The 21,253-nt window shown below is 41.7% G+C and overlaps 1 protein-coding gene across 1 annotated transcript in view; it reads left to right on the forward strand.

Annotated features, from left to right (window-relative positions):
* The first annotated feature begins 965 nt into the window (after positions 1-965).
* LOC128533827 (ribonuclease inhibitor-like) overlaps positions 966-21,253 on the forward strand; it is a 42,000-nt gene continuing 21,712 nt past the window's right edge. Inside the window, exons 1-3 of the mRNA XM_053508086.1 lie at positions 966-1,068; positions 4,012-4,065; positions 14,206-14,400. Of these exons, the coding sequence (XP_053364061.1) occupies positions 1,001-1,068; positions 4,012-4,065; positions 14,206-14,400 (317 nt within the window). The 5' untranslated portion in view covers positions 966-1,000. The remainder of the gene's footprint in view (positions 1,069-4,011; positions 4,066-14,205; positions 14,401-21,253) is intronic.

Consider the following 21,253-nt stretch of genomic DNA (forward strand, 5'->3'; position numbering starts at 1 on the left):
ACCTTCTGAAATCAAGTTTGTTCATCAGCGTTTCCAATCACAACTCCGATCTCCTTACATGGCTGCTCATCCTTTTAATAAAACAGTTTTGAACTTTAATGCATAATTGTGCAAATATTATTTGTGACAGTGTTTTAGTTTTTAAGATTTTTGTGTTTTAAGCACGAAAAATTGGCAAGATAGAAGTGGCTTTGTTAAAAGCCTCAGTGATGTGCATGGGGAGCGAAGGCCCATCTTGTCCAATTGCTCAGATGACACTGTATTAGAAATTGCTATAAAAGTTAATACTTGCTGTGATAAAAAAAAAAATGTCAGAACACAATACATGACAGCTTGCTTTAGCTTTCTTTTTCCCTAAACAAACAAACAAAAAGAACATTGCAGAGTTATTCCCACTTTGCAGTTTAAAATAATCTCAAATCCTCTATGGGTTTTTATCTAGAGTTTGGTGTGTAGCTGTGGGGATTTGTGCTTAATTAGCTACAGGAGCATTAGTGAGGTCAGGCACTGATATTGGGTGAGGAGGCCTGGGTGCAGTCAGTCTTCTAGTTTCTCTCAAAGTTGTCCAAAGGGTTTAAGGTCAGGACTCAGTGCAGGAAACTTCTTTTACTCCAACCTTGGTGGTTTAATGGAGCTTAGTTTGTGCACAGAGGCATTGTCATGCTGAAACAGGTTTTGGTCTCTTGGTTCTAGTGAAGGGAATTGCAATATTGCATATTACAATTTCCCCATAGTGTATTTATTGAGAACATATAAAATGAAAAATTTTATTAAAGTTTTAATTTTTTTTTTTACAAAATATTAATGAAAAGCCAACAGTCACTACTTAGCATAGAATTGTTATAATTTATTAACTGTAAGAGCAATTATGTTCTTATTAAATTAACAAGGTACTTAAAATAATAAAGAGTGTATATAAATGACTAAATGACTGTCTGTAATGTTGTGCAGTAAACTCCAGGGAGAGAGATCAGAATCAGCAGCACCCAGCTGTATCTCCATGAAGAGTGATTGGTCTATGGATCGTCCTTTTACTTTTAAAGCTGGAGTCTCCTTACCTCTACACAGGTAACGTCTCCTCACTGTTAATGTCACTGCTGAAGTCCCAGTTGAAGGGAAATTGATTATTAAAAATTAATTAATAATTGACACATAGCATCCAGCAAATAAACAGCCTTTGGTGCTAATGAACAGGAGAACAAACTTTCACAAACCAAAGCCCTGATGTCTGCAGCACATAATTCAAGCTGTAAGATATTTAAATTATCAGACAATCTCTGGACGCTAAATAATGGGTCAGAGCAATACAGGTAGACTAATGCACCCAAAGCACTCAGTCAATAATATCTCTTGAGCTGATGAATGTAAAACAAAAACTTGTGTTGATTAAAGCTCTAATATCTGCATGTGACACACCTTTAAAAAACTGGCAAAAATCAAGAAGTTTTGAAAAAGAAAGCTTAAGCTTATGGTGGTAAATTGATAACTTTTGTAATGCACATATTTGTTTATTTGTTCATGCCATGTTTCTGTATGAAATTAACAATAACTCCCAGTCAGGAAAAGTCTAGAATATGTACCCTGGAGCTACACATTTTATGCAACTGCTTTTTACACTAAACAAAAATATAAACGCAACACTTATTATTGCTCAAATTTTTTATAAGCTGAATTCAAAGATCTGTAACATTTTCTACATACACAAAAGACCCATTACTCTTAAATATTGTTTACAAATCTGTCTAAATCTGTGTGAGCACTTCTTATTTGCCGAGATAATCCATCCCACCTCTCAGGTGTGGCCACCATTTGGCTCAAGCAGTGCAACACAACTTCGTTGCATTGAGTTGAACAGGTTGTTGATTGTGGGCAGTGGAATGTTGGTCCATTGCTCTTCAATAGCTGTGCGAAGTTCCTGAATATTGGCAGGAATTGAAACACGCTGTCAGATACGCCGATTCAGAACTTCCAAACATGCTCAATGAGTGACATGTCCGGTGAGTGTGCTGGCCATGCAAGAACCGGGATATTTTCAGCTTTCAGGAATTGTGTACGGATACTTGCAATATGGGGCTGTGCATTATCCTGCTGCAACATAAGGTGATGGTCGTGGATGAATGGCACAACAATGGGCCTCAGGATCTCATCATGATATCTCTGTGCATTCACAATGCCATCAATACAATGCACTTTTATTTATTGTCCATAACATATCCCTGCTCATACCAGAACCCCACCGCCACAATGAGCCACTCGATCTACAACATTGACATCAGAAAACCGCTTACCCACACGACGGCCACACATGTTGTATGTCATTTGTCGTGGACAGTGAAAACTGGGACTTATCTGTAAAAACGCCTCTCCAACATGCCAGAATCGAATATGAGCCATCGAATATGAGTTGGTTATGACAACGAACTGCAGTCAAATTCAGACACCGATAAGGATAAGGAGCATGCAGTTGAGCTTTCCTGAGACAGTGACAGTTTGTGCAGAAATTCTTTGGTTATGCGAACCGATTCTTGCTGCAGCTGTCTGGGTGGCTGGTCTCAGACAATCATGTACAGTAGATGAACATGCTGGATGTAGAGGTCTAGGGCTGGTGTGGTTACATGTGGCCTGCAGTTGTGAGGCCGGTTGGAAGTACTGCCAAATTCTCTAAAAAGCCTTTGAAAATGGCTTATGGTAGAGAAATGAGCGTTCATTTCACAGGCAACAGCTCTGGTAGACATTCCTGTAGTCAGCAGGTTGCTGACTACAGATATTGCAACCTCAAAGGTTGCAATATCTGTGGCATTGTGCTGTGTGATCGCACTGCACATTTCAGAATGGCCTTTAAAGTCTAAGGCACACATAAAATGGCTTAATGGTTCTGTTAAAATAGTTAACTTTTTTATAATTTATTAGCTATGTTTATGAGCTACTTAAAAAAATCTTTAAAACGTTTCTATTAATTGAAAGACTTAATTGAATATGGTCCCTATTATGAATATGGTGACAAGGCTCACCAGCTTATCGCTCACCTGTCAAGCCCACACCAGTTCTTCTAGATGTATTTCCCTCATCTAACTATAATAGCAATAAGAAGAGACTTCATTATCAATACTAAGGAAATCAGTTCTCAAGAGAATAACTCATGTGGTTTTTTGAGAATGATGGGAGAGAGTGGACTGCCTTAGAAAAACATGGAGGCTACATATCAGGTGGATGTAGGAACAATTTCATCTCCATCAGTATTATCAGTATGCTTATTAACCATATGCATATCTAAAAGAAGAATCATTATAACTAAAGAAAATATAAATTACAAAGAAGGCATAAGAATGACAGGAAGAGCCAAGGTGGTGGAAATATTCAGAGATAATAGGAAAGATTTCTGAGTTAGATTTTTAAGTTAGACAGTTCCTTGGTCTTTTTTCCAAAGGTTGACTAGGAAACATCTTAGCTTAACAAGGAACATACTGCAACTTTTCTGTGCCTGCCAAGATTTTAAATATCATAATGCAAATCGTTCTGTGCTTGCCAACATTAAAATTCTTGGACCTGGGCATATGAGATTAATTATCTTGTTCTGTAAGTTATTCTCTAGCAGATTCTTTTACTTGTTACTTGAGAAAATTAAAGATTTCTCTTTTTTCTTTCTGTATCGACAGACACTAGCATGAAGGGAATTTTTTATTTATTTATAAAATAAATCTTTATTTGATAAGTGGAACTGTAGAAGTTTCTTATGAGTCTCAGCTGAACGTTGGAAAACATTTTTGCACAGAATAAGGATTGTGAAATTTACACTTATTTTACTTACATTAAACTCACTTTTCATGTGACAAACATTATGGGCAGTGTGAAGAGAAGAAAAATTTAAAACAGAAAATAAAGACCTAATGTAATAATACTTATGTGCACCTCAATTCTGATTTAATACTGCCTAGAAAACACACAAACTATCCCTTCAAGGCCAATGTTTAGACTATAGTGGAAATTATCAACTCCAATTTTTGTTCACAGTGATCTACAGAAAGCAGAAGACAGAATAGCAAGGAGGATCATCACAGATACAGGGTAAGATCAAAACTAACAACATGAATGAAAGAAACACATAGTGATAACATAAAGAATTATCAGTTATATAGAAAATTTAGATCTTAAAGATTAATTATTGGACCCCATGTCTCACCACATTGTCTACTTCACCATCTCACAGGCACGACCCAGAATCTGTTGTTGTACATGAATTTCAGGAAAAGGTCAAATTGAATCTGATAAAGAACTTTCAATTCTTGAATGGAGTGATGATAAACCTAGGAACCCAAACACTCCTGAATGAGATCTACACAGAGCTCTACATCACAGAGGGAGACAGTGGAGAGGTCAATAAAGAACATGAGGTGAGACAGATCGAAGCGTCCAGAAGAACAACAACAGAGGAAACACCAATCAAATGCAATGATATTTTGAAGCCCTTATCTGAACAAGACGAACCCATCAGAACTGTGCTGACAAAGGGAGTCGCTGGCATCGGAAAAACTGTCTCTGTGCAGAAGTTCATCCTGGACTGGGCTGAAGGGAAAGCAAATCAGGATGTCCACCTCATATTTCCACTTCCTTTCAGAAAGATGAATTTAATAAAAGACCAAAAACTGAGTCTGATGGAGCTCCTTCATGTCTGTTTTAAAGAAATAAAAGAAATCGAAATGTCCAGTATGGACAAGGTCCTGTTCATTTTTGATGGATTGGACGAGTGTTGTTTTTCTCTAGATTTCCAGAACACAGTGAGTGTGTGTGATGTAACCAAATCTGCATCAGTGCCTGTCCTGCTGATAAACCTAATCAAAGGCAATCTGCTTCCCTCTGCTCTTATCTGGATCACCTCCCGACCAGCAGCAGCTGATCAAATACCCTCTGAGTGTGTCCATCGAGTCACAGAGGTACGAGGGTTCAATGACCCACAGAAGGAGGAGTACTTCAGGAAGAGGATCAGTGATCAGAGCCTGGCCAATAATATCATCACCCACCTAAAGTCATTAAGAAGCCTCTACATCATGTGTCACATGCCAGTCTTCTGCTGGATTTCAGCCGCTGTTCTAGAGAGAATTTTGTGTGAAGCAGAGAGTGAAGAGATCCCTAAGACTCTGACTCAAATGTACACACACTTCCTGATCATTCAGATAAAAATCATAAGAGAAAAGTACTCAAACAAGCAGGAGAGTGATAATAAAATGCTTCTTAAACTAGGACAACTGGCTTTTGAGCATCTGAATAAAGGGAACCTGATCTTCTATGAGGAAGACCTGAGAGAGTGTGGCATTGAAATGAGAGAAGCAGCAGTGTACTCAGGTGTGTGTACACAGATCTTCAGAGAGGAGTTTGGACTTTACCAGAGTAAAGTGTACTGCTTTGTTCATCTGAGTATTCAGGAGCACCTTGCAGCTTTGTATGTGGACTTGATGTTCAGGATGGACAATAAAAATGTTCTAAAAAAAAGTCAAGCTTCAAAACATAAAAAGAAGGAAATCACAGTTTTAGATTTTCACAAGTGTGCTGTAAATGAATCTTTAAAAAGTCAGACTGGACATCTGGATCTTTTCCTTCGCTTTCTTCTTGGTCTCTCACTGGAGTCCAATCAGAATCTCCTACAGGTCTTTGTAACACAGACAGGAAGTAGCTCCCAGAGCACAGAGGAAACAGTTCAGTACATTAAGTGGAGGATTAGTGAAGAGCGTTCTACAGAGAAATCTATCAATCTGTTCCACTGTCTGAATGAACTGGGTGATAATTCTCTAGAAGAGGAAATCCAACGCTACCTGAAATCTGGAAAACAAAGTGAACTCTCTTCATCACAGTGGTCTGCTCTGGTGTTTGTGTTACTGACATCAGCACAGGAGTTGGAGGAATTTAACCTGAGTAAATATTTTAGTCCAGATAAGATAACAGACGATGTTCTTCTGAAGCTGATGCCTGTGATTGCAGCATCCAGAAAAGCGATGTAAGTAAAGCTGAATATAACTGTTCCATTGTTTCAGTGTTAGAGAGAGAAACTGAGAACATTTCCACAATTTTTTTCTCTGGGATGTTTTGACCTCAACATGATTCAGGGTATAGTTCATGCAAATAAATAAAGAATAAAATATATATTAAACAATAAGAAAAAAAATGCAAAGCAAATACACAAACAAATGAGGTTGCCTGTGATCCTAATCCCTAAGCGCTTTCTTAGCCCCAATCCCATAAAAACAGCACAGGGAATGCGCATTTAGGAGAAGGCTCATCGCTGGGGGTTATGCATGTACCACTGAGATTCTATGGAGCGCGGTAAAGGGCAAAAATGACATTGTTAGCGTTTTTTTAATCCCAGAAATTTAAAAGACGGCGAATTTCACAAGCCTTGAAAACAAAACTCAGTATAATATGCTTTTTTTTTTTTTTATCACTGGTATACACAACCCATGATTTATCTATGCTATTTTACAAATGGATTTTTTTTTTAATATTTAATAAAAAAATGGAGCACTACCAGTGCTGATTCCTTTCATATGCAGTTTGGGTTTATTCAGATAGATGTGACCTAGTGAGTTGACATTACACAAATACATGCTAATTATCTTGCATTATTATTATTATTATTATTATTATTATTAATGTTTTGAGACTGTATCTGACTGGTCTTTCTCCTGGCATTATGAGCAGAACCTCAGCAGAGTCAGTTATAGGCTGTAAACATGTCAGTATTACCATTCTGAAAGCTGTGGACACATCTGTATGTAAAAAGTAGAGGGGGGAACCTTAACTGAGAGCAGATAGTGAACATACTTTAAGAATAATGAAACTCAGAGAGCCGCAGTAACAGTCTGATACATAAGTAAAGGTATTTACATAGAAAGCAGAATGAAATCAGTATTTGACAGTGATAATTCTATCCATCAGGATGTGTAACCTTGCTATAATTAACATATTTAGAAGGATAAAACTCAGCTAATTCACCTGTGGTGTAGGAACCACTTAGTGGCAAACGTCTGATATGTGTAAGAACCTCTTTACTTAGAAAAAATAAGGGAAACAGTATCTAACAGTGACAACAATGTACAGACTTTTCCTGTGATCGGGAAACAAGTTAGCAGTAACATTGTGTCACATTTGGGGGTCTGCTTGTGTTTGCGTGGCATAGATGCAGAGGCAAAGATGAGGGCTAAACACAGGCTCAGAGCTAAACACAGGCTCAGAGCTAAACACAGGCTCAGAGCTTAACATAGACTACATATATAAACACAGGCTCTGTAGCTTTTTAATGAGATATTGTAGCAAAACTGAAAAAAAAAACATACCTAAAATGAAAAAAAACCAAACAGCAGTCTATACCAACGAACCAAACTCACGAACATAACTAACACGTCCACATGAACAATTGCAGGACAAGAAAGCTCAACATAATAATGTTATAATGTTATAATAATTTAACTAATGAGTCCTGTGTCCTGGGACATGTAGTTCATACCTCAACAAAAAACACAAAAAACCCCCACAAAAGTCTCTGGGCGCAAGGCACCATCTAGGGATAAATTTGAGCAACGGAGGCAGAAGCGCAAAGTCCTCGATGACAAGCGGAGGAGGAAGAGCGACGTCCTCATCATTGAGCAGAGGAGGAGGAAGCGCGACACCCTCACTGTCGAGTGGTGGAGGTGAAGACGGAAGCGCAACATTCTCGACGTCGATCTGAGAAGCTGGCTCAATGTCCACGAACTCGAGCCACTCCTTGTAGATGATCGGAGGAGGAGGAACTAAGCTCGCATCGTGGCTCTCTGGAAGATCGGAACTCTTCGCTTGGCTCACTGGCAGATCGGAGCCCTTTGCTTGGCTCACTGGCAGATCAGAGCCCTTCGCTTGGCTCTCTGGCAGATCTGAGCCCTCTTGAAGAGTAAGCTGGAGGAGCATGTACATATTTAGATATTTCTTGTTCCTTACTCTTCCATTGCCGCTCAGCCTGGCGTTCTTCGTCCCCCTTGTCACCGCCATACCTGACCCATACCTGACCCATACCTGACCCTCCTGGCCTGCACCTTTTGGTTGGAATCCTCTCTCCCCCAGCTGCGTCCTTTTTAAATGGCGTGCATCGAATGGTGAGCCTGCAGACTTTTCAGCTCGGTTGCTCCTTTTGCTCACCCAGTCCTGCCTTATTCCTGCTTGCTCTGCAGGCATTATTCCTGTTTGCTCTATTTATGCCGAATAGCAAGCTGACCGCTCCCTAAGTCCGCTTGCCCCGGCGTTATCATCTCAACTCCCCCCCAAAAAACATCTAGGGGAGGTGCCTCTGCTATGCCACTGTATGGGTCTTGCATTCTGTCATGTTTGGGGGTCTGCTTGTGCTTGCGTAGCATAGATGCAGAGGCAGAGATGATGGCAGTTGTTCTTTTTTACACAAAACAACAGGCCTAATGGTGGTACACAGGCTCTATAGCGGTACCCAGGCTCTATAGCGGTATGTGTGCAGGACAGAAGAGATTGGATGCTAATTAACTTCCTTCTGCTTAATCTTAATAAGACAGAAGTTCTAGTCATAGTACCGCATTCAGCTAGAAGTAAGATTTTAGATCACACTGTAACTTAACTTGGCTCTTGACGAAGGCGGTCGCATCTGCTCTCCCTCCCTTATCTCTCCCCGCTTGCTTCTCTTGTCTGTCTTGTGAATACTATTCAGAGGCTCTCCTCGCCTTGCTCTTGAAAATAAAAAGGAATATGGATTTGATCAAGTGGTCTCTGAATGCAATTGACACGATCTTCTCGACGAGAAGTGTGGGTTCTGGGAAACCTACTTGTCCAGCTGGGACGTTTGCTGCTGGATACACGATGGACGGTTGGGAGAAGTGGCGCATTGTGTGCCTGGCCGCACTGTCTCTGGAGGACGTTGAAGATATCTACCTATTCGGAACTTTGATAACAGGGATTTCCTCTGATTGGATTAGGTGGGATACTTGGATATCGAAAAATCTTAAAAGCAGTCAGTCTCAACCCCAAGAGACTGGCTGGCTGGGAAATAGTGGTGACGAGAGCTGTCAGTAATCAGACTGTGGTTCTGGACCGCAAATTGGATAACATCTTGGTGAGACTAGCAGCTATGCAACGTGATTTGGACAGACCTGGAGACCAGTGATGGACATTAAATATCTGTGAAATTGGCAGATATTGACCGAAACCTGGAAAATATGATTTTCTTTTTGGCTGCCCCTTTTCTTTCCAGCTACTGCATTTAAGGCCGTGGCTGGAGACATAACTAACTCCCCGAAGACCAAGATAACGAGACGCTCTGGAATCTTACCCCCCCCCCTTCAAGGACACCTGGCGCAGACTATTACGGGATGTTACAGGCTTACAAACTGATACGCACGCACTCACGCACACACATAACAGCTACAGATAGACACTCTACCTTCCCCATATCCAACGCCTTCGTGTGCTTATTCCCTTCAGTGTGGGTAGGCGGAATCGGGACCAGCGCTCTCTAGCTGCAGGGACTGGAGCTGTTTGCCTACATTGGACATTTCCTATCCCCTGTACCCTAATCGTTGCAATGTTTATGTCTTGTGTTTACATGTTTTTATGTGCTTGTTGCTGAGGTATTTTTGTACCCCTGATCGCACACTGCCCTTTTCGAAGGACAGTCTGGAAGGGGATTTTTTACCCTCGTTATCCTAATGTATCTATTTCTTATCTTCTATGATGGCGCCGGTTAGGTGGCTGCCGTCGCGACTCTGTGGTCGCATAAAATAATTTCACTGCATATTGTACTCTGTATGATTGTGTATGTGACAAATAAAATTTGAATTTGAATTTGAATTTGAACTTTAGATGGCCTTTCTGTTCCATCGAGTGCAACAGTAAAAGACCTTGGTGTGATTATAGATTCCAGTGTTTCATTTGAAGCTCATGTACTGTAGATAATATTACCAGGATAGCATTCTTTCACCTCAGAAACATTGCCAAGATAAGAAATATATTGTCACTAAATGATGCAGAAAAACTAGTTCATGCTTTTATTACCTATAGGTTTGACTATTGTAATGACTTACTGTCTGGTTGTACAACTAGATGCATAAACAAGCTTTAGCTAGTCCAGAATGCAGCAGCGAGAGTCCTTACTAAAACCAGAAGATACAAGCACATCACACTGACCTTATCTCTTTACTAGCATTATCTAGCAAGACTGCTTCGACCTACTTTTCATTATTTATGTATTTTAAGATAATTTCCAGTAGCTTTAAGTCGGCAAAATCACCACCATTGAGTACATTCGGTATAATAGAGACACTCTTGTTTTTACTGAGATACAATGTACTCACAATTCGAAGTTTTTAACTCCGGATCCGAGCTGGCCGAGTGAGATCATGAGGGAGAACAAAGGATGCGACGTAAAGCGGCGGCCCCGAGGGAAACGAGCCTACGTCAGGAACAGGCTGAGAGCCCGTGCACACCACACACATCTGTTTAGCATTCTGCTTGCCAACATCCAGTCACTGGAGAACAAGCTCGATGTCCTCAGGGCCAGGGTAAAGTTCCAGAGAGACATTCGGGACTGCAACCTCCTCTGCTTCACCGAGACATGGCTGAACCCAGCGTTGCTGGACCACGCCATCCAGCCGGCCGAGTTCTTCTCGGTTCACCGCATGGACAGGACACGGGACTCTGGAAAGTATAGGGGAGGCGTCGTGTGCTTAATGGTGAACAGCAGCTGGTGCAACACGTGAGCGTTGTTCCTCTTACACGCTCCTGCACACCAAACCTGGAACTACTGTCCATCATGTGTCATCCTTTTTATCTACCTCAGGAGTTTACATCGGTCATAATCAGCACTGTTTATATTCCACCTCAAGCGGACATGGACACTGCCTTATGCGAGCTGCATGAGGCACTTACACAGCACCAAACACAACACCGGGAAGCTGCGCTCATTGTGGTGAGGGACTTTAATAGTGCCAACCTCAAACGCGCAGCGCAGAACTTTTATTAGCACATCACCTGCACCACCAGGGGCAAAAGGACACTGGACCACTGCTACACTACGGTCAAGGACGGCTACAAGGCACAATCTCGCCCTCCATTTGATAAATCCCACCATGCCGCCATCTTCCTCATGCCAAAATACAAACAAAGGCTGCAACAGGAAGTTCCGGTTCAGAGGGAGGTCGCGCGCTGGACGGACAAATCGGTGGCCGCGTTACAGGACACACTTGATGACACAGAATGGGACATGTTCAGGAACAGCTTCGATGATGTCAGCGTGTTTACAGAAGCGGCTGTGGGATTCATCGGGAAACTAGCGGATGATAAAGTATTTTAGAACGTTTCCCAACCAGAAACCGTGGGTGAATAAAACCATCCGCGATGCTCTGAGATCTCGCACTGCTGCCTACAACACAGGACTTGCGTCGGGGGACATGGAACCATACAAGGCTGCGTCTTAAAACGTCCGGAAAGCGGTGAAAAAGGCGAGGCAGCACTACGGGAGGAAACTAGAGTCACAACTCCAACAGAGTGACTCGAGGAGCCTGTGGCAGGGACTCAGGTAAACAACGGACTATAAAGCACCAACATCCGGTATGACGAACGTGGACTTGACTCTGGCAGACAAGCTAAACACTTTCTATGCTCACTTCGAGGCTGCAGCTAAAGACGCTAGCGATGCTCATGCTATTGGCGCTAACGGCTGCAGACAGGAAGACACTGCCAGCACTGGAAGGTGCTCATTATCACCGAGCACGACGTGAAAAAAGCCTTCAGGAGAGTGAACACCAGGAAAGCAGCAGGACCATATAGCATCTTAGGCCATATTCTTAGAGCCTGCGCAGACCAGCTAGCACTTGTGTTCACAGAGATATTCAACATCTCCTTATCTCAGTCGGTGATCCCCACATGCTTTAAAGAATCCATCATTGGTTCTGTCCCGAAGAAACCTCATCCTGCTTCCCTCAGCGATTACTGCTCTGTAGCCTTCACCTCAGTATTGATGAAGTGCTTTGAGCGCCTGGTCAAAGACTTCATCATTTCTTCATTCCCTGACACAGTGGACATACTACAGTTTGCATACCACCCAAACCGTTCCACAGACAATGCAATCTCCCATCTCCTAAACACATCACTCACTCACCTGGACACTCGAAAGGGGAATTATGTGAAAATGCTCTTCATCGACTACAGCTCTGCTTTTAATGCCATAATTCCCTCCACAATCACCACCATGCTGGAGTACCTGGGACTCAGCTCATCTATGTGTCAGTGGATCTTCAGCTTCCTAACTGGCAGACCACAGGCAGTAAGGATGGGCGGACATGTCTCAGCCCCCTCACTCTCAGCACTAGAACCCCCCAAGGTTGTGTCCTGAGCCCCCTGCTGTACTCTTTGTACACATATGACTGTGTGGCCACTACCAGCTCCACCACCATCATTAAGTTTGCTGACGACACTGTCGGAGTCGGCCTGATCTCTGACAACGACGAGACAGCCTACCTGGGGGAGATTGGAAATCTGGAGAACTGGTGTTAGAGGAACAATCTCCTCCTGAATGTCAGCAAGACAAAGGAGTTGATAGTGGACTTCAGCACAAAGCAGGAGAGGAACTACCAGACCCCCATCATCAACGAGAGCCCAGTGGAGAGAGTGGACAGCTTCAAATACCTCGGTGTTTACATCACGAAGGACCTGTCATGGTCCTGCCACATCAACACCGTGGTGGAAAAGGACCGGCAGCGTCTCTACCACCTCAGGCGCCTGAAAGACTTTAGACTGCCCTCCAAGGTGCTCAGGAACTTTTACTCCTGCACCATAAAGAGCATCCTGACGGGAAACATCTTAACCTGGTTCAGGAACAGCACCATGCAGGACAGACGAGCTCTACAGAGGGTCGTGCGTTCAGCTGAGCGCACCATTCGCACAAGCTCCCTGACCTGCACTCGATCTACAGCAAGCGGTGCTGGACCAAGGCCAGGAAGATCGTGAAGGACCTTAGCCATCCCAACAATGGACTTTTCTCTCTGTTGCGATCAGGAAAGTGCTTCCGCTCCCTGAAGGCAAATACAGAGAGACTGAGGAGGAGCAGGTTAACACACAGGACTAATCATCTCCGTGTTTCCTCAATGTTTCTGCAACATTGCACAGAAATGGTCACTCTCATCATGGACATTTTTCATCTGTGCACACACCACAATACACTGTAGACTGGACAACTATGGACACTGCACATTTGCACATACATTGCAACATTTTCACACATACTGCATATTACACACTTGCACTCACAATGCTCATTTGCACACTTCTGGACATTTTCCATTTATTCCACTTCTTATTTGCATCCAAATCTAAATTTATTCTGTCTTATACAGAAAAAGGTTTTATACTTCTTGTATATTTTTGAAAATTTGTATATTTTGGTCTAACTTCTTATAGTTAAACTATTTATTTATTTCTTGTCTTTTTTTTTTTAAGTTAAGGTCAAAGGCGGATGGTAAGCATTTCACTACGTATTGTACTGTGTATGACTGTGTATGTGACAAATAAAATTTTAATTTAAATTGGAAATTTCGCATTGATTTTAAAATACTACTCTTGACATATAAAGCATTAAATGGCCTCGCGCTGCAGTATCTTATAATAAGTTGGCCTATAATTTAATACATTTTAGATGAGTTTGAACACCTCAATTAATCAATTAGTGTGATTAAGCAAAATTTTCATATTTGATTGGACTGCTTTTGTGGCTGTTTGACCTTGTGTGTGTTTGTGTGTGTGTGTGTGTGTGTGCGTGCGTGTGTTTGTGTGTGTGTACATTTCAGTTAGCCTAATAATTGCAGCTTCTTATGATCTTGTGACATTAGTTATGCTAGCTACAGTACATGATATGGTTAGGTAAATTGCAATTTACAGTGTGTGTGTGTGTGTGTGTGTGTGTGTGTGCGCGCGCTTCTCTTTTGTATATCTGTTAAAACTCAGAGGCACTACACATATAGAAATAAACTACCTTGGAGATGTTCACAGCAAATGTAATGATTGTTAAAATTACATTTTATCTGTACAATAGTGTCCCTTTTTCTCATGTTGTCTAACTGGTGTTTATGACTTTATGAAAAAAGAATCTACAGTAAAAGATTTGATGACTTGTTTTATTATTTGCTTTAACTTTATTTCATTATGTATTGTTTTGTTTTTTTTCTTTAGTGTTAGGTGTGATAGAGTTGAAGTGAAAGGTTGTTCAGCTCTCGGCTCAGCAGTCAACTCCCAAACCTCCAATCTGAGAGAACTGCATCTGATTGTGAAAACACTGGATCTGTCCTACACTACACTAGGAGACTCAGGAGTAAAGACTCTCTCTGCTGTTCTAAGGAATCCTTACAGTAAAGTGGAAAGTCTGAGGTAATTTATTGAGAGTCAAAGTAACTATGGGTGTTGTCTTGTAGGGATTTTGGGTGCTGTAGCTACTACTAGGATAGTCAGAGGTGTCAAGTAATGAAGTACAAATACTTTGTTACCTTACTTAAGTAGAAATTTTGGGTATCTATACCTTACTGGAGTAATTATTTTTCAGCCGACTTTTTACTTCTACTCCTTACATTTTCACGCAACTATCTGTACTTTCTACTCCTTAAATTTAAAATATAGCCTTGTGACTCCTATTTTATTTCAGCTCATCATTCAAAAAACAAACAAAAAAAAAAACATCCGGATAAATCGCGCCATCCGGATGGAGCGAATTTGATTGTGGTTGGATGAGAAGTATAAACATACCATTCCGACACCCTATTGGTTGGTATGCGATCCATTGCATCTGCACATGACGTCACGTCACACACTCCAGCAAGGCCATTAAATGAACATTTTCGGTTGATATGGTTGTGATAGACGAAGATGTCTGTGATAGGGACTCATGATTCGGGCGAAATGTCACAACCAAGCACCAGCGAGGAAGGTAACAGCACCAGGAAGGTAATAGGAATGAAATATATACTCAGCAATAAAAGAAACGTCCTCTGACTTTTAACTGTTTTCAGTAAACTTAATGTGTAAATATTTGTATGAACACTAAAAGAGTCAACACCATAAGAAATAAACTAAAAATGTTTCACAATGTGTCCCTGAATGAAGGGAGGCTCAAAATCAAAAGTACCAGTCAGTATCTGGTGTGGCCACCAGCCGCTTGAAGTACTGCAGTGCATCTCCTCCTCATGGACTGCCTATTGCGGACAGTCTGAGCACTGATGGAGGGATTGTGTGTTCCTGGTGTGACTCGGGCAGTTGTTGTGGCCATCCTGTACCTGTCACGCAGGTGTGATATTCGGATGTACTGATCCTGTGCAGGTGTTGTTACACGTGGTCTTCCACTGCGAGGATGATCAGCTGTCCTTTCTGTCTCCCTGTAGCACTGTCTTAGGCGTCTCACAGTGCGGACATGGCAATTTATTGCCCTAGCCACATCAGCAGTCCTCATGCCTTCCTGCAGCATGCTTAATGCACGTTCACGCAGATGAGCAGGGACCCTGGGCATCTTTCTTTGGGTGTTCTTCACAGTCGGTAGACAAGTCTTTTTAGTGTCCTGCGTTTTTAGAACTGTCACCCTAAATGCCTACTTTCTGTAAGCTGTCAAGGTCTTAACGACCATTCCACAGGTGCATGTTAATTAATTGACTATGGTTAATTGAACATGCATGGAAAACATTGTTTAAACCCTTTACAATGAAGATCTGTAAAGTTATTTGGATTTTTCCAACATTATTGTTGAAATACATATATATATATATATATATATATATATATATATATATATATATACATATATATATAACATCTACAGCCGGCATGATCTTCTCAAGATAGGAGTCTGTTGCGAACGAAGTATTACAGCGGAGTTTCTATGCTCACATAACATCACGGTGGACATAGCGAGAAGCCCCGGCTCTCCGTGGATTATCATCCCCGCGGTAACAAGGCGAAGGAGGCACAAGGAGAGGAAGCAGAAGCGAGGCTGCAGGGCCGGAGCGCTAGCTAGGCTGCGAAGACAGCCACACAGACCACCGCTTCCAAGCCTCTTCATGACGAACGCCAGATCACTTATCAACAAGATGGATGAGTTAAGCCTACAGATAGCATTTAATACTATCGTGAAGGACAGCTGTATTATGTTAATTACAGAGACCTGGCTTCATCCACTCATCCCGGACTCTGCTATCGAGCTAGCAGGCTACACAATACAGCGTCATGACAGAACAAGAGACTCTGGTAAGATTAGAGGAGGGGGGCACTGTGTTTATGTCAATATCTGCTGGTGTACTAACACAGTGACTGTAGACAGTCACTGCTCCCCACACCTGGAGTATGTGACTGTTAAATGCAGGCCCATCTACTTACAGAGAGAGTTTAATGTGATCATGATAACTGCTGTTTATATTTCACCAGATGCTAACGCTATCTCAGCAATAGGACAGTTATATAGTAGCATTAGCAGATGGCAGAGCACGTATCCTGATGCTGTACACATCATAGCAGGGGACTTTAATCAGGTAGACTTCAGAGCTCCCAAAATTTCACCAGCATGTAAAATGTGCTACTAGGGGAGCAAACACACTGGACAAGGTCTACTCAAACATCAAGCTAGGCTACAGGGCAAGACCACTACCACACCTGGGCCAGTCTGACCACATGTCTTTACTTTTAGTCCCTGCATATGCTCCCCTGAGGAAAACTGCTCTTATAATTACAAAGACTGTAACAACATGGCCTGCTGGAGCCTCTCAGCAGCTGCAGGACTGTTTTGACAGGACAAATTTGGATGTCTTTGAAGATTCAGACCTGGAGGTGTTCACAGACAGTGTTCTCTGTTACATTAAAAACTGCATAGACACTGTCAAAGTGGACAAACGCATACGGATTTATCCCAATCAAAAGCCCTGGATGAACAAGGAGGTCCAGCAGCTCCTGAAGAAGAGGAACAACACCTTCAAGTCTGGCGACACGGCTATCTACAGCACAGTCTGAGCCAACCTAAAGAAAGACGTCAGAGAGGCTAAAATGAGGTACAGGAGGAAAATCGAGGACCACCTGGACAGTCACAACAGCTGGCAGGTGTGGCAGGTGGTTCAGCATCTTACCAACTACAAGACCAATGTTGGTGTTGCTGATGGTGATGCTTCGCTGGCAGAGAAACTAAACTACTTCTTTGCCTGTTTTGAGGTGGATCAACCAGGTGCACCCTTACTTACACCAGGTGCTTACGAAGCATGGAAAGTAGAAGAGTGGGAGGTGAGGCGTACCCTGCAGTCCATTAACACCAGGAAGGCTGCAGGACTGGATGGCATCTCTGGAAGGGTGCTGAAGAACTGTGCTGACCAGCTGGCTGGAGTCCTCATCAGGATTTTCAATCAGTCCTTGTCCCAGGCCACTATTCCACTCTGCCTAAAATCCTCAATTGTAGTCCCCCTGCCTAAAAAATTACACATTAACAGTTTTAGTGAATACCGGCCAGTTGCTTTCACCCCTGTGGTGATGAAGTGCTTCAAAAAGCTGGTACGGAGTCACATCATTTCATTCCTCCCACCAAATTTTGACACACACTAGTTTGCATACAGGTCAAACAGATCCACAGAGGACGCCATATTAACACCTCTCCAGGCAGCGCTATCCCATTTGGAGCACCCGGGAAGCTACATGCGGCTACTTTTTGTGGATTATAGCTCTGCGTTTAATGCCATCCTCCCCCACAAACTGATTTACAAACCAATGGACCTGGGGCTTCCATATTTCATCTGCCTATGGATTAGGAGCTTTTTGCGTGATCGCAGTCAGAGGGTGCGAGTGGGCCTATATACATCACCAGCCATCAGCCTCAGCACCGGGTCACCACAGGGTTGTGTTTTGAGCCCCCTGCTCTACACCCTGTACACCTACAACTGTACACCTGTCCAGCATAGTAACACCCTTGTCAAATTTGCAGATGATACAGGTATGAGGTGAAACGGTTAACTGCCTGGTGTGCAGAAAATAATCTGCTCCTCAACACCTTCAAGGAGGTCATCATAGATTTTAGGAGGAAAAAAGGAGTGGACATCTCTTCACTGTTTATCAGCGGGGAATGTGTGGAGAGGATTCCGTACTTCCACTTTTTGGGAGTACATGTTGAGGAGGATCTGACCGGGGGGGGGGGGGGGGGGGGGGTTGTTGGGGGTGGTAAACACATCTGAGATGCTGAAAAGGACCTAGCAGAGACTGTATTTCTTAAGAATGCTCAGGAAGAACGACATCTCCCAGAGACTGCTGGTGTCTTTTTATCGATGCTCCATTGAGAGCATACTGACATACTGCATATGTGTGTGGCACAGCAGCTGCACTGTGACCCAGAGAACGGCACTGCAGAGGGTCATTACAACTGCCCAGAAGATTGTCGGCTGCCCCCTCAGCAATCTGAAAAACTTACACGATTCCCGCTGCCTTAAACTTGCCAATAAAATTGCAAAGGACAACTCGCACCCAGGACATCAACTGTTTGATCTACTGCCATCTGGTAGATGGTATAGAACATTAAAAACTAGAATTAGTAGATATAAAAACAGTTTTTATTTCAGTGCAATAAGAGTACTGAATGCTGCTATAAAAAAAAGGTTCAAGAAATGTGCAATAGATTAAATTATTTATGCATTGTTTCATGCAATCACAGAATGTACGCTTTGTGGGAGTGTTTGTGTGTGTGTGTGCGCGCGTGATTATGTTTCAAGGTTGCATTGAGGGATGGCACTTTAAATTTCATTGTACTTGTTGCAATGACTAAAGTCTATTCTATTCTATTCTATTCTATTCTATTCTATATACACTCACCTAAATGATTATTAGAAACACCTGTTAAATTTTTCATTAATGCTATTATCTAATCAAACAATCACATGGCAGTTGCTTTAATGGATTTAGGGGTGTGATCCTGGTCAAGACAATCTCCTGAACTCCAGTATTTCACAATCTGCTCAGTTACTGGGATTTTCACGCACAACCATTTCTAGGGTTTACAAAGAATGGTGTAAAAAGGGAAAAACATCCAGTATTCAGCAGTCCTGTGGGCGAAAATGCCTTGTTGATGCTAGAGGTCAGAGGAGAATGGGCTGACTGATTCAAGCTGATAGAAGAGCAACTTTGACTGAAATAACCACTCGTTACAACTGAGGTATGCAGCAAATCATTTGTGAAGCCACAACATGCACAACCTTGAGGCGGATGGGCTACAACAGCAAAAGACCCCACCGGGTACCACTCATCTCCACCACAAATAGGAAAAAGAGGCTACAATTTGCACAAGCTTATTAAAATTGGACAGTTGAAGACTGGAAAAATGCTGCCTGGTCTGATGAGTCTCGATTTCTGTTGAGACATTCAAATAGTAGAGTCAGAATTTGGCGTAAACAGAATGAGAACATGTATCCATCATGCCTTGTTACTACTGTGCAGGCTGGTGGTGGTCGTGTAATGGTGTGGGGGATGTTTTCTTGGCACACCTTATGCCCTTAGTCCCAATTGGGCATCCGTTAAATGCCACAGGCTACCTAAGCATTGTTTCTGACCATGTCCATCCCTTTATGACCACCATGTACCCATCCTCTGATTGCTACTTCCAGCAGGATAATGCATCATGTCACATACTGTAGCTCGAATCATTTCAAATTGGTTTCTTGAACATGACAATGAGTTCACTGTATGAAAATGGCCCCCACAGTCAACAGATCTCTACCCAATAGAGCATATTTGGGATGTGGTGGAACGGAAGCTTCGTGCACTGGAAGTGCATCCCACAAATCTCCATCAACTGCAAGATGCTATCCTATCAATATGGGCCAACATTTCTGAAGAATGCTTTCAGCACCTTGTTGAATCAATGGCACGTAGAATTAAGGCAGTTCTGAAGGTGAAAGGGGTCAAACACCGTATTAGTATGGTGTTCCTAATAATCCTTTAGGTAAGTATATATATATATATATATATATATATATATATATATACTTAGATGTACATTTACATTCCAATAAAGGTTCAGTAGTGCACATATATGGTTTTTTAATGTATTTGGATTGTACTAAAATGCATTCTTATAATGCTAAAATGTACTAAAATGCATATTCTTTAATTGCCATATACAGTACAGTATCCCAAATCACTATGGCCATTAAAAAAAAAAAAAAAAAAAAAAAACACCACTTTTTTTTTTTTTTTTTGAGGTGTTAGTGCAGTATATAGGCCCATGGCACAGCCTAAGCTTTTATACTTAATGCCCCCCCCCTGTTACTTTTACGTTTATACTTTAAATAGTTTTGAAACCAGTACTTTTACACTTTAACTCGAGTAAAAAGTTTGAGTTGATACTTAAACCTAAACCCTAGTATCTATACTTCTACTCAAGTAATGAATGTGAATACTTTTGACACCACTGAAGATAGTCATAGCATCCCTCTGTACTCTGTACTCTAACTAGGGACTGTGGAGGCCAGTGGTGACCATTGGTTTATTTAAAAAATGAAATTTTAAATAAGTAAAATTTAATTATTAATAAAATTATTTTAGACCAAAAAAAAAAAAAACATAATCAATATTTCTGAGGGTTTATTGAAATCCAGTAGATTTATCAGAGGCTGATCTTTTGACCTTTCTCTCATGCTCTGTTAACCAATGTGCAATTCTTGTAAATTAGCATAAACAATGCACCGGTGATAACATAATGGATGGTATGATGTCTAATGGTAAATGCATGATGTTTCTGCTTTGTTGCCTGTTGTATTCCATACATTGGTGGTTAAAGAAAGAAGAAACTGTGACTCCTCATCACTGTCTCTATGTGATGCTCATTCACTTACCATTAGGCCTGTGGGATTGTTTATTATGAGCTTAATATTTTACCTGGTATTTAGAACACAGCAACACAGTACCTGGTATGTAACTACAGCTGCCAACTTTAAAAAAACGCTTGGAATGAGATTCTGGAAACATGGGCAATGGTTCACGCTAACAACAACCCCACACGCATTCCCAGCCATTTTGGCTAATGCTAACCATAAAACCTTAAAATGCATTGCTAAAGTTCTGTATATTTTAATGTTTCAGTTTATTGTTGCAGTTGGTACAACTCACATTTAAAATATTCACCCAAACAAAAAATAAAAATAAAAGGGCCTATCTTAAGATAAAAAAGAAAATGTACCCACCCATCTGGCACCAACCCTGACACATACTCACTAAAAGC

Source organism: Clarias gariepinus, chromosome 12 (assembly GCF_024256425.1).
Source record: "Clarias gariepinus isolate MV-2021 ecotype Netherlands chromosome 12, CGAR_prim_01v2, whole genome shotgun sequence".
NCBI classification, from domain to species: Eukaryota; Metazoa; Chordata; class Actinopteri; order Siluriformes; family Clariidae; genus Clarias; species Clarias gariepinus.